The following is a 12,683-nucleotide window of genomic DNA, read 5'->3' as shown; positions in this document are numbered from 1 at the left end:
AAAAAAAAAGGGTTGAGGGAGAGGTGCAATGCCCCCCCCCCAACACACACACACACACACACACACACGCACAAAATAATGTAATTGCCAAAAGGGAACAAACACCTGCACGCTATCTTCTTTAGCAATCAACTTTTATTGCAATGTTTTAGTCATAAAACCATATGTGGGAGTTAGTTTCTTTATATTGCTTGAACCAGCAGTCGCAGGGTTCTGGGGTAATGAAACGGATTAAAACAGTACTGCAGTAATGATTCAATCTGCACTCCTGCAAATAAAATGTTTAATTTGTTGCAGATGATAAGAAAAACAAATTGAAATGAGATGTTCCTTCCTGTAGAGTCAGTTAGGGAAGTGTTCCAGATTAGCAGCAAATGATTATTTTCATAATTGTTAATAATTTACTAGTAACCAGTTAGTGTTTGGCATTTTTACTTTTACAAATGTGTATTGTAACTATTATTTGTTATGTTTTCTGTCAGTAGACTTGGGGTATAATTGCCTAATTGTTTACGCAGTACGCAACTCTCTGACTGGCTGCCTGAGTATCTGATTATCTCTGTGACTCACCTCACTCACCTTCTCTGCTGTCCAGTCTTTTTATTGACTCATTCCCAAATCATCTTCTTTTTTTTTTGTTTCCTTTGCCCCAAATTGGCCGAAGTAAGCGATTTCAAAATGTGCTTTAAGTACTTTGAGGAATAAATGGGGAAGGAGACCAACTTTTTTTCAAGTTAGGCATGTGTACATTTTCAGGAATCCTCTGCACTGATTATATCTGTTAGAGATGAAAGATGGCATCATTGTTTGGGTTATGAACCTGAAACTATTGGACCTTTAAATCTGAAGTCATCTTTCGTCATGGAGAGGAAAAGCTGGTTGTTGTCGATCTGCAGCTTGACATTCAGCAGAAATCAATGTTAATTATGCTCCATGCTAGTTATTTCTCTTCTTCAAAACACACCTGCAACGTTCATGTTAGGTTTCTCCTCAGGCTGGGAGGATGACTGAAATAGACAGCAATAGCGCTCCTTTTTCTTGTGATGATTTAATTTATTCAATTAAAACGGCTTATTTCCCAAGATAATGACATTATTAGCAGCACTGTGGGAAATAAGATGAGCCTGAGCCAAATGCATGACACTGGATCTATGGTCGTTCTATCTTAGTACTTGTGATCATGTTGGGATTTGCAGAGTTGTTTTGTTTGACTAGCTTTCTGCATTTTTCTGTTTGTCCGGTGATTCAGCTTGTGTCAGCAGGGTGATACATAGCAGGATTACCTCAGCAGTCAGCGATGCATCTTATTCTCTGTACAAGTTGCTATGCCTTCACCAGACGCAAAGGCCACAAAATTATGTCTGCATCATGTCTTTGAATCAGTGTCCCATAACTGATCCAGGACAGTCTTGTTCTGATTAGATCAGTTCTTTTGCAGCCGGTTCCTCTGGCTTCTCAGCCTTGTGTACAATGTGCTCCAGTTTTGCTGCCTTTTCCCCGGTGGGTTGTGTTCTCACCTAGCTTTCCCCTTCTCAATCCCCCTTTTCTGTGACACCAAAGTGGGAAAACAAATCCACCTGTGCTTCACCCTCCTGCAGTCATTTCCCTGATTATCAATCCCCATGTTATTCCTGCATCCCATTTCTCTAAAATGCTTTTGTTCAAGTTTTAGGCAGAAGCACTAATTTGTATCTCCTCAGATATGAGTGTGTAGGAGTGTGTGCAGATAAGAGCTACCCTCCCAGGGGAATAATGCATTATTCTCTGTGTGATGTAGCGTGGTGATATGGTAGAAGGGCTTGCCAGGGATGTGACAGGTCTTTGTTACCTTTCCTCTTTACTGCTCTGCTCCCTCATGCTTCCTTCCCTCTCTGCGCTCTCCCCTTTCCCCCACCTTCCTCACAACAAGTCTGCCTCTTTTAGAGTTGTTTGCTCTTGACTGAGAAGTCAATCAGAGCTGTCACTCCAGTGGAGCACACAAGCCACCTTGTAAAAGAGCCCACTGCCATAATACACCTGAGACCACCTACAGGCAATCTCTCACCATCTTTTTCTCTTTACCTCCTCATATCTCTCTTCTGTTTCCTCTTTTATTTTGTCTCTATCCAACCTTCTCCTTTCCTCTCTCGCCACCTTAAAGGGATCTATTATAACCTTTTTGATTTAGCTCTCGTGTTTACAGTGGATGTCAGATCTGATGAATACTGTGCTTGCTTTTGAGACTGAAAACCTTGAGAACCACAAGGAATCAAAGTATTAAGTGAATCATGACACGATAGTAGCTTCAAAAGGCAAACACTGTTGCATGTCTGTGTGGTAATCAGATTTTTGTGGAAGATGTCTTGAACATTGCTTTGTCATTTGACAGAAGTAAAAAAAAAAAAAATTAAACAGTCTAAAAAAAAGAGTGTTAGGGGACAGGGGAAATGCCCCCCCCCCAACACACACACACACACACACACACACACACACACGCACAAAATAATGTAATTGCCAAAAGGGAACAAACACCTGCACGCTATCTTCTTTAGCAATCAACTTTTATTGCAATGTTTTAGTCATAAAACCATATGTGGGAGTTAGTTTCTTTATATTGCTTGAACCAGCAGTCGCAGGGTTCTGGGGTAATGAAACGGATTAAAACAGTACTGCAGTAATGATTCAATCTGCACTCCTGCAAATAAAATGTTTAATTTGTTGCAGATGATAAGAAAAACAAATTGAAATGAGATGTTCCTTCCTGTAGAGTCAGTTAGGGAAGTGTTCCAGATTAGCAGCAAATGATTATTTTCATAATTGTTAATAATTTACTAGTAACCAGTTAGTGTTTGGCATTTTTACTTTTACAAATGTGTATTGTAACTATTATTTGTTATGTTTTCTGTCAGTAGACTTGGGGTATAATTGCCTAATTGTTTACGCAGTACTGTGATGAAATGTGTTTTTATGGTTTATGCATACGAATGCACACACAAGAATTCTTTTAGCCTTTATATTCTATCAGCATTACAGTCAAGTTATGTGCTTCTTTGAGGTTACTGTGGGTGTATGCAGTGCAGTCTCAAACACTGAAAAATGGAGGAATTTCTGTGCCTAGCCTTGACTGTTTTGCAGATCACAGTAAGGTAATTCCAGATGGATTGTGCTGAGGGCAGCCTCAGCCTGAGGAGATGACCACAGCCTGTTTACTCCCAGGTGCACTCACACTCTCCACTCCACAAGAAATTGTGTGGTTTATCCCCCCCCCCCAAACAAGATCATAACAGTTTTCCCTACCCCTACCCTGGCTTTCTTATCGCCAAACATGCATTAGAATGTCAGACACGTCTTCCCCCTCTGGATCCATATCTGCAGAGCCTCCAACTCTTTCTGTCTCTCTTGCCTCCAGATCTCTCCAGTAAATGTTACCTTTTCATATCTGCACTGGGAAAATAAGCTTTTTTTCCCCCCACTGCATGTGAGGATCTGCAGACACGATAACATTCGCCACTGAACTGCAAATGTCACTTTGACTAGCCAGCCAATCACATTGCTTTTCAGTGACCAGTGTGGCTTTCATATGGGGTTCACACCACGACACTGGTTCTGAGCAGATGTGCACACATGAATGTGAATGAGTCAGCAGGGCCCTCAGGTGTGGCCAGGAGAGGCCAACTGAAATACCACCAAATACCAGGAAACCAAATCAGATGTAACTTTTTATCTGAAAAATGGTTAGAGTGGTAATGATGAGCTGTGTTTATCCAGAGAGTGAGAGTATAATTAGTACAGCAGGCTGATGATGTCTCACATGATCGATTGTAGCAGCAGGAAACACTCATCAAGATGCAGTGAGGTTTGAATGAAAACATGGTATGTGGTGTTGATGCGTGGAGAGGCTGATGCTCTGTAGTGTATTACTGTACCTGAAAACCCTGTTGCTGTCATTGCTGCGTTGAAGGCATGCTAACATTAACCAGCATGAAGTGTGACTCACAAGGCTGCTGGTAGTTCCACTATTTTTATGCAACAGACATTACAAGAATGAAGCATGTTGTCAAAGCTTTCAGCACAATAGGCAATCAAGCATTTTGTTCGACACAGACTCTTTCATTTGAAGCTCTTTTGTATGTTCATTCTGCTTCATGGCCGTCAGTTCATATCGCTCATGCTCAGAGAAATGAAAGGGCTGCATATCTAAGCAGCATCTGAATTTGCATGCTAGGTAATGTCTTTGTCACACACACACACACAGATGGGAGGTGAGAGGCTGTTAGGTGTGTTATTAATATTTCAGCACTCCTCTACAGTTATTGGTCTGTTCCACAGCTCTGACCGTTTATCTCTGTGATGGCATATTTTAGGGACTGGGACCATCAATATTCGTGACCAGAGTATGTATTATGCAGTTTACTGTGAGTATTTTGGCTGCTACAGGGTCCAGGTATAGGAACCATTCCTTGTCAAGGGGCTACCAGTTTCAAATTCTGATGTGTTTTATTTACATGACTGGTGGGTAGTAGCCAAAAGTAAATATCAGTCAGCAGTAAGTAAAACCAGCTGATATACTCATATGGCCCCTTATCAGTCATATATAGGTTTCCTCTAGCAGACCTGGTTAATACTTTCTATAGGTGCAAATATAAGATTTGCAGCACTGGTTAAAAAAGAGATTCATAAAGAGAATAATCACTTTTTTATGATTGAATGATGTTTAAATTCCACTCTTCTGCTGCTGAGAAGAGGTTAAAGCAAATTCTAAATAATGTTTGACAGCCTCCTACTTCTTTTGTTCTTTTCAGAAAAAGAAAACATTTAAAAGCCTCCACTCTGAATGCTAGAGCATCATTGTTCTAAGACATTTTGTTGTTGTTGTTGTGAGCTATTACCTTTTCAGTGCGAGGTCAGTGGCTTTGTCCCACAGGACGCCTTTAACCCGGGGCAAGTATTCTTTGCCGGTGGGCTTGTCTGAGGACGCTTGCTCTGATTTCAGGAGACAGGCTCATCCATGGCTTTGCTTATCTGGATCAGAGAGGCAGCCCATCACCCTCAGGAGCAGTAATCAGCATGCTCACCTTCTGCCACTGAATAATCACACTCATAACAGGATGGAGAGCTTGCCAATCATCAACCAGGAAATTAAATATTTACAAAAATGCTTTTGCCTTGATAGGGAATATTAAACAGACTGTTGGAACATGTTTCTATAGGCAAATGTTCTGGTTGTTTAATCATGCTGTCACTACAATGGTATGAATCCAAGTCATCAGCTGTCACTACTGACGAAACTGTGCATGCAAGAAGTTTAAATGTCTATATTTATATTGTTTGGCCCCCACTCTTTCTTTCCTTTGCAGTTCCTGTGTCTGAAGAACATCCGGACATTTCTCAAGGTGTGCCACGACAAGTTCAGCCTGCGCAACAGTGAGCTGTTTGACCCGTTTGACCTCTTTGACGTCAGGGACTTTGGCAAGGTGAGTTGGACATTAGACATGGATGTTCTGCTTTTTAGCCTCCAAAATGCTTTGCACTTGAGCAGACACTCTGATCAGCTCAGAAACTGTTCTACCCATACATTAGATTCTAACTATAAAGGGTGCCCAGAGACAAGACACTGCTTGCATCCCTGATGGTGACATGTAGGAGTTATGTCTTCTAGTTGTCAGATGAAAAATGAAGATGTGGTATGTTTATGATTTGGTCTTGTGAGACTGGCCCTCATGCTGACGTGGGTTATCAAATGAAAAATGCTCATCATAACTTTCCACAAGACTTAAAGTTTTGATTAACATTAATGTTAGTTGCACTGTTTGAAGGGGTGTATGCTTACCATTTTTGCCCTAATTACAATGTAAGAAGTTATGTGGGGACGAGAGTGTGCATGTACTATCTACAGAATAACACATCATGCCCGTGTGATTTGCTTGGGCAGGTAGCTCTAAATCAAATCTGTCAGTTATATTAACTTCAGCATGGAGAGCAAAGCTCAGACTAGCCTTTCGTGTAACATGTCTCACGACACTGAGTGACTAGAATTAAACTCTTTCTAGCAGTCTGTAGTGGTTGTGCATGTGTTGGCACAGCAGTAAAGGTCGTTGACTCATTCATACATTGCAGTAGCTTTATGGGGAGTTTTATGGGGTATTCAAGTGGATTTTTGTATGAATTTATTGCCTCTGGGGACTTTTTTAGACGTTTATCCAGGGGAAGGTTAGCGACATGGAATATGAGAGGGTTATGTCCAAGAGGCTTAGACCTGTAGCCTGAAGGTCAGCCGTGCCTATTTTGGTGTCCATGGAACTGAGACAACTCCTTTTATAGGTTTGATGTTTAAGGCCTGTGATACTACACTAAGCCGATGGTTGGCTGTCAACCACTTGGGGAGCATCTGTCACCCTAGTTTTTGTGGTGTGTCCCACGCTGTTGGCACTAGTTCGACCCTTTTGGCAGCTTTTCAGTCAATTCAGCATGTTGAAGTGGCAATGGGCCTTGTTGGTGAGAGAGAACATTCTGATTGGTTGTTCAGCTTAGTGAATCAATCCACGAGAAGACAAAGGTTTGAGCCTGTCACCAAAACACCCATGATTTCATTTAGTATGGTTTCTCCTTATTTTTCACCTCTGTGACTTCCTTTTTTTCCCCCCACAACTAAAGGACCAAGTGCTGATAATGCCAGAGCCATGTGCAGCCCCTTATCAGACATATTCTCAATTAGAAGCAGCTATAAAGTGTCTGTGGTGAACAAAACGGTTTTGTTGATGGTTTGAATCTCTGCAGTATAGGTCTTCTGATTTCTCGCTATGAATGATAAATACCACCACCTGATGGTGTGGAGAGTTATTTCCTCTTACACAGGCACAGAACGTACATGCTCATTGGCTGTATTCTGTCTGGTGTGTTTAAGTGCCACTTTTTGGCCCCAACAGAGGCGACATGGTGATGCAACAGTTGGCCTTTGTTGCTACTAGGTTTTTGATGTCTACTTGTGTTTCTCTGTCCTTAATCTGGGTGTGTTTCCTATTTCAAAGTCCATGAACTAGACCCGCATAAAGTAAGAGGAGCGATTATGAATCCCAGCTGGCCCAAGAGTGCCTCAGGATCTCCCAGGAGGAGCTGAAGTACATGGATACTTTTGCTCAGTCGGCTGCTTTTGTGACCTAGACCTGGATAATTGGTTGACAATGAATGGTTGGAGGTTTGTGGTTGTGCATGGCAGATATTTAATTAAGGTAGGCAGTGTGTAGTATATCAAAACATCATATTCAGTTACTGGAATTTCAGCATCAGTACAAAACAGCTAAAAACACAGGAGAAGACGCCTGACATCTGAAAAGTCCTGGAAGAGGAGCTAGCTGATGGAGGAAAGGGGAAGGGATTGGCTGATAATCCACGATCAACATACCCTGTTTCCCTCAGCTTTTTAATCCCTTTCTTTGACTGTGTTGTGTGTGGCTCCAGACAAGAGGGGTCCAGGGAGTTTCCTTAAAGCTGCATGGATGGTATGATGTCGTTATATTGATGATTTCACAGATGCTGCTGTGTGAGGATTGGTGTGGTGGGAATGATAATATTGTAGTTTTTCAGTTGATTGAACATATAAAATTTGTATTGCAGTGGTGGAAATTACACTGTAGAGGTGAATAAACTGTATTATACTGTATCTCACTATGATCGATAACAAAGAGGACATGTGTGCAGATAGTGATCTGCTCATTTATCTAGAGCATCTACAGTAATCTAATTCAACATATCCACTTTCCCTGCATTGGGCTGAGAAGAAGGGCCAGAGAAAGACAGAGAAGGAAGATGAAAGAAAGATGAGAGAGCAGAAAAAGGAGACAAGGACTCATTTGGCAGTTTGTAGATAAACCACAAGACGATGTCTGAGAGTCAATGAGCTCGCAGTGAACGATATTAAAATCCAGCAGCAGTCAGAATCAATCACATAGGCCCTCCATATGTCAATTTGGAAATTGCTTTTGTATGGTCTCAGCAGTGGCGGGCTTGTCTCATCATTGATTTTCTATTAAGGCCAAACATCACATTAAAATATATTGAACTGAGTAGATCCCTACTAATGTGGCATACATTTAAATAATGAGAATGGCTCATAAACGAAAGATAACAAGGTTGTTTTATTCCTGCAGTTAGTCTCTTCAGGCCTCTTTTTTTGCAGCTCATCCGAGGGTGTACTGTTTCCTCTTTTGTTACCTTGATACAAAAGCATTTGTGTGCACATCGCATATCAAACAAAGGGAATTCTAAGTTCTGTCAAATATACAGCATTTACATGTCATATCACATTAGGTAGACAATTACATTTTGCTGAAAATATAACCAACTTTGGTGCTTGTGCAGATTTTGCTGAAAAGATACATTCTTTAAAATCAAGAATTATTTAAAGAAAACCCTTATTGTACAGTATATTGTATCATTTAGCTAAAACTATTGGTACCTGTTTTAATTACACAGATACATCTGCATTTTTTAGTTCAGGTTGGATATACTGTTAAATAAAACTAGATATTTTCAGGATGCATTTTAAATATGTGTCTTTAGCTTTACCACTGGCTGTGTTAAGAGTTTGAGGTGCTGTAGGTGTTTAGAGAGTGGCACAGTCGTACACTGCAGTCACACCGGATGCAACTTTTGCAATATATTCCTTCAGAGACACATTGGTTGACAGTTTTTGCTTGAGTGCATCCCCGAGTGCTCATTCTTGTGTTTGGAATACCAAATTTTCTAGTGACAGATGGTATTGGCACAGCAGCAGTCCAGGAAATAAAAACATACAAACAAACAAAAGCGAAATTAAATGGCAAATATACATAATATGTACATGTTACATGGAAGTTGTCACTATTGCCTTTATAATTCCACAGTGCTGTTAAAGGGATTTTCATTTTTACTTGTGTAAATAAGAAGAGGAAAAAGAGGTAAATGGAAGAATTCTCAGTATGTACCTGGTGGCACAAACTGTAGATATTTAATTTCCTCTAGAAGAGTGGAATTAAAACAGAAGACTGTGGGGAAAAGAGGAAAGAGAGAGGGTTTTAATAGCAAATGCCTCTAGAAACATTAATCAGCCCCTGTCCACCTTTCACAACTCCACACTGGTTTCTAGGGGCCCTGGAGCTCATCTCCCCCTGGCCTCTGATCACCATCTCTCTCTCTAATGATGCCTTTTCCTAGGTTACGTGCAACTGAAGGCTGGGGGGCATTCCCAGTGCTGGAAAAAGTAATTGCCCCTTCAGAACCTGTCCCTACCCTTTCCACTGGGGCTGGAAACAGATTGAGCACATACCCTGCTCGATGTCCTCTGCTGCTTTTTATTTTCATGACACCACTCATTTCACCCAGGAATACCCTTTGCCACATAGAACTTGAGCTAGTGCTCCCTTGTTGTCGTCTCTTTTCATGGTGATATGAGCATAGTTTCATGCACACATCACAAGACATCCTTGCACCCCACCCCATCCCCCATCATTAGAAATTCATTATGACATCATTAAACCAATGAAATACAGCTTATTACAGTTAGACCCCAGAGAAAGCTTTCATTTAAACACCTCCCTCCATTCGAACCCAGCCGTCTCGTTTTCTTTCTCCCAACCTATTTTAATTAGCCACCAAAGGAACATTGCTGTCATTTAAATGAACATGGCAATCAGTTTATTTGGCTGTTGCCATGATTAGCATAATTAGCCTGCACCTGTTAGCCATCTATCAACAGTTTGGTAATTTTCCGTCTGTGACTGGAGAGCGACGGAGGAAGGAAGCTTTGTGACAGATTTGCCGTCTTCATTAAAGAGAATGGTTCCATTTATTTGAAATGCAGACAGTGTTGCTTGCGTCAGTTTCTATCTCATCTAAATAGCCTTGCAGTCATGACTGACTGACTTGTGAAGTGCCAGAGCCAGCCAAGTGATGCTCATTGACGTGATAGTACAATGTCAAGGTGAATGGATTTTATTTGCACATTGCATTTGAATGGAAATTGGTCCCTTAATTTGAGCTCTTTGTTATATGGAGTAGCTGTGGTTCATGTTCAAGTGACAGTGGCCACATTTTCCAGCAAACTTATGGTGATTTGTGTTTTTTGTGAATGTGTGAACTTTTCAACCTCACAGCTAAATCGTCCTCCTTATAACCGAGAAACTGAAGTAACAGTTTTTGCTTTCACTACTGTAAATGAGTGGCTGCATGAGGGAAGTCATACTGGACAGATGAAATGTGATATTTTATTGTAAGATGTCCCTGAATTTTGCTCTGCATCACAACCAATAATTAATGTATTGTAATGCCAAGTGCACAAAACACACCGTAAAACAGATGGAGAGTACTAATGTGAAGAAACACACATTAGTCCCTTGATTTCATTTGTACCAACTACTCCCTTTTAGGTTGCTTTTTTTTTCCCCCTCCTCTCAATACCTTCATCCATCTCTTCCCTTTCTTCACCATCCTTCTCTTCTCTGTCATTCATGTCACACCCACTCACAGTGTGAGAATGTTGTGATAAGACTGAGCTACTGGCAGGTGAGCCAGCATTGTGCCAGGACGGTGTGACTACCATCAGCCACCACTGTTCGATTACCCTCTGTGCTGCGTACACTGAACTGTGCTTTTTTCATTTCCTCCCTCATTCTGTGGTTGAAAATAGCTAGTTGTTTAGCATCCACACCCAGTGCTGCTAACATCTGGAACATGCCTCAACCACCATTGGCCCGCCTTTTTGAATGCCATTTACTGAAATAGGTTTTAACCTCAGTCACAAGTCCTCAGCCTGGCCCTGTGAACGTTCTCATACATGCAAAATACATGAAACCCTGGCATGTAGGTGACAATACATATGTTGTTTTACTTTTTTTTATGAACGTTTTATATTATTTTGGATTTTTGCATGCATGTTGAAGTTTTTCAATGCTTATCAAATACCTGCATTTAAATAGATGGCAGTCCCACAGGAGTATAAAAATATGTTAATGGGATGTGCCTTAGTATTGTCACAAATGCTTAAATTTGGTTAGATTTTTCTCTCCTCCGCTGTTTTTGTTATTTCAGTGAGTGACGAATGGTAGTGTAATGGTGCCTGCAGGCTATACCTATGGCCTCCTTTGTTGCCTGGTATTGGCATAGCAGGGTTTGCTGTGTAACAACTGTATACACACAACAATCAACTGGACAAACTTTATTTTATGGCAGAATCTGAAGTTATAAAGGATTTTCTAGGCATTCAATCTCCATGGACATTAGTGAAACATGTGCCTGCTTGAAAAGACAAATAATATAAGGCTATTGAGCACTGTTCTTTCATTTTGTAGGCTTACATGCATTGTACATGGATATTGGCGCAGATTCACACTGTGTGCTTTAGAATAAAAATGAATAGTTGTAGCAAAGGCAGTGATTCATGCCTGTCAGGCTGGAGAGGGTTCAGTAAGTGATGGTGGGAGATTTAAGGGTCAAGCAGCCAGGGTCGCACACTCAGCTCACTTTGCCCCCTTCAATTAGCGCTCGCGTCCTCACCAATAGTCCTTTACTGTCAAGGTCCAAGTGACTTTGTAAAGGGGTTTAACGTATTAGAAGAGATTTATTGCAAAATATATTTGCCACTGAACTGCTCTGGTTTTGTTCATATAAAGACATAATACAGTATATTCCATGTTTCTTGTATTTCTTAGTAGTTTAAATATACATAGAATTTTTTTGTTGTAATTTACTTTGTCACCCAAAATAAGGCTCTTCTTCACTAACATCAGACTAAACTTTTGCACTTTTCTTAAATAAGCATCAGCTTTCAGGGAAAAGGGGTGGAGGTGTTCTTTCATCCAAAGTATTTGACACCAGTTCAGTATTCATAGTTAGACAGAGCTGAATGAGATGAAGAAGATGAATTTTAACTAACAGTAACTGCTTTTACCACCATACCAGATCTGAATACCTCCTCTACTACTGATTATCCCCAACAGCAATCCCTTGATCCAAGATTACATTCAGTGCTTCCCTAAGAGATATTTATCTCCATAACCTTCTCTGAAATCGTGTCTTCCTGCCTTTAGTTTTGTGGCTGCTGCTTCTTGTCCTGTGCCCTCTTACTTCATGCTCTGTCCATCGGGACTCCCACCTGCAAGTTTTTACATAAAGCTTCCAAGACTCAATCAATAATTCATTCCAAATACCACAGTGCTGATGATAATTCTCCTGACATGAATTATAAATGGGAACTTCCTCCTCCTTCCTGTGTTTAGACCCCCCCCTCCCATGCTCCACTCCCACAACCTCATTATTCCTGCGGCTCGTTACTGTGACAGCCATGGAAACAGGTGGCTGCTGAGCAGTACGTTGTCGTCCGGGATACACTCTATGTTGCTTGGCTCAGGGATGCTGACTGCTGGAAGGCATTTGGCATGGCCGCTGGGTGTCGGCGTTTCCACTTACAGTAACAAGGGACATCTAATGTGATGGATTGATGATGGCGTCTTATTCAAATAGTCCCCAGTGGACCCTAGCTTGTGTGACAGATGAGTAGAAATATAAGGTCCTGATGACCTGAGATGGGTCATTTGAGTGAAATCTTCCCTTGCTCACCTGCTTTATAGTTTGACTTGTTGTTACACATGAATATCCAGTTCTACTTTTGTATCACATTATGACTCAGCATCTCATTTTGAGACCTACTGTATGTTTAATCCTCTGAACCA

At 41.0% G+C, this 12,683-nt stretch overlaps 1 protein-coding gene across 12 annotated transcripts in view; it reads left to right on the top strand.

Moving 5' to 3' along the window:
• Positions 1 to 12,683, top strand: part of vav2 (vav 2 guanine nucleotide exchange factor) — a 169,412-nt gene that overhangs the window by 44,978 nt on the left and 111,751 nt on the right. For 11 of the 12 annotated variants that reach the window (XM_020601017.1, XM_020601016.1, XM_020601012.1 and 8 more), the window contains exon 2: positions 5,337 to 5,453. The exons of the other annotated variant lie outside the window; for it this stretch is intronic. In XM_020601017.1, coding sequence (XP_020456673.1) covers positions 5,337 to 5,453 — 117 coding nt within the window. The remainder of the gene's footprint in view (positions 1 to 5,336; positions 5,454 to 12,683) is intronic. 12 annotated transcript variants of the gene reach the window in all.

The sequence above is a fragment of the Monopterus albus genome, unplaced genomic scaffold (assembly GCF_001952655.1).
Source record: "Monopterus albus unplaced genomic scaffold, M_albus_1.0 scaffold50.1, whole genome shotgun sequence".
Classification (NCBI taxonomy): Eukaryota; Metazoa; Chordata; class Actinopteri; order Synbranchiformes; family Synbranchidae; genus Monopterus; species Monopterus albus.
Note: the sequence above shows the minus strand (reverse complement) of the source record. Positions and strands in the feature narration are given on the sequence as shown.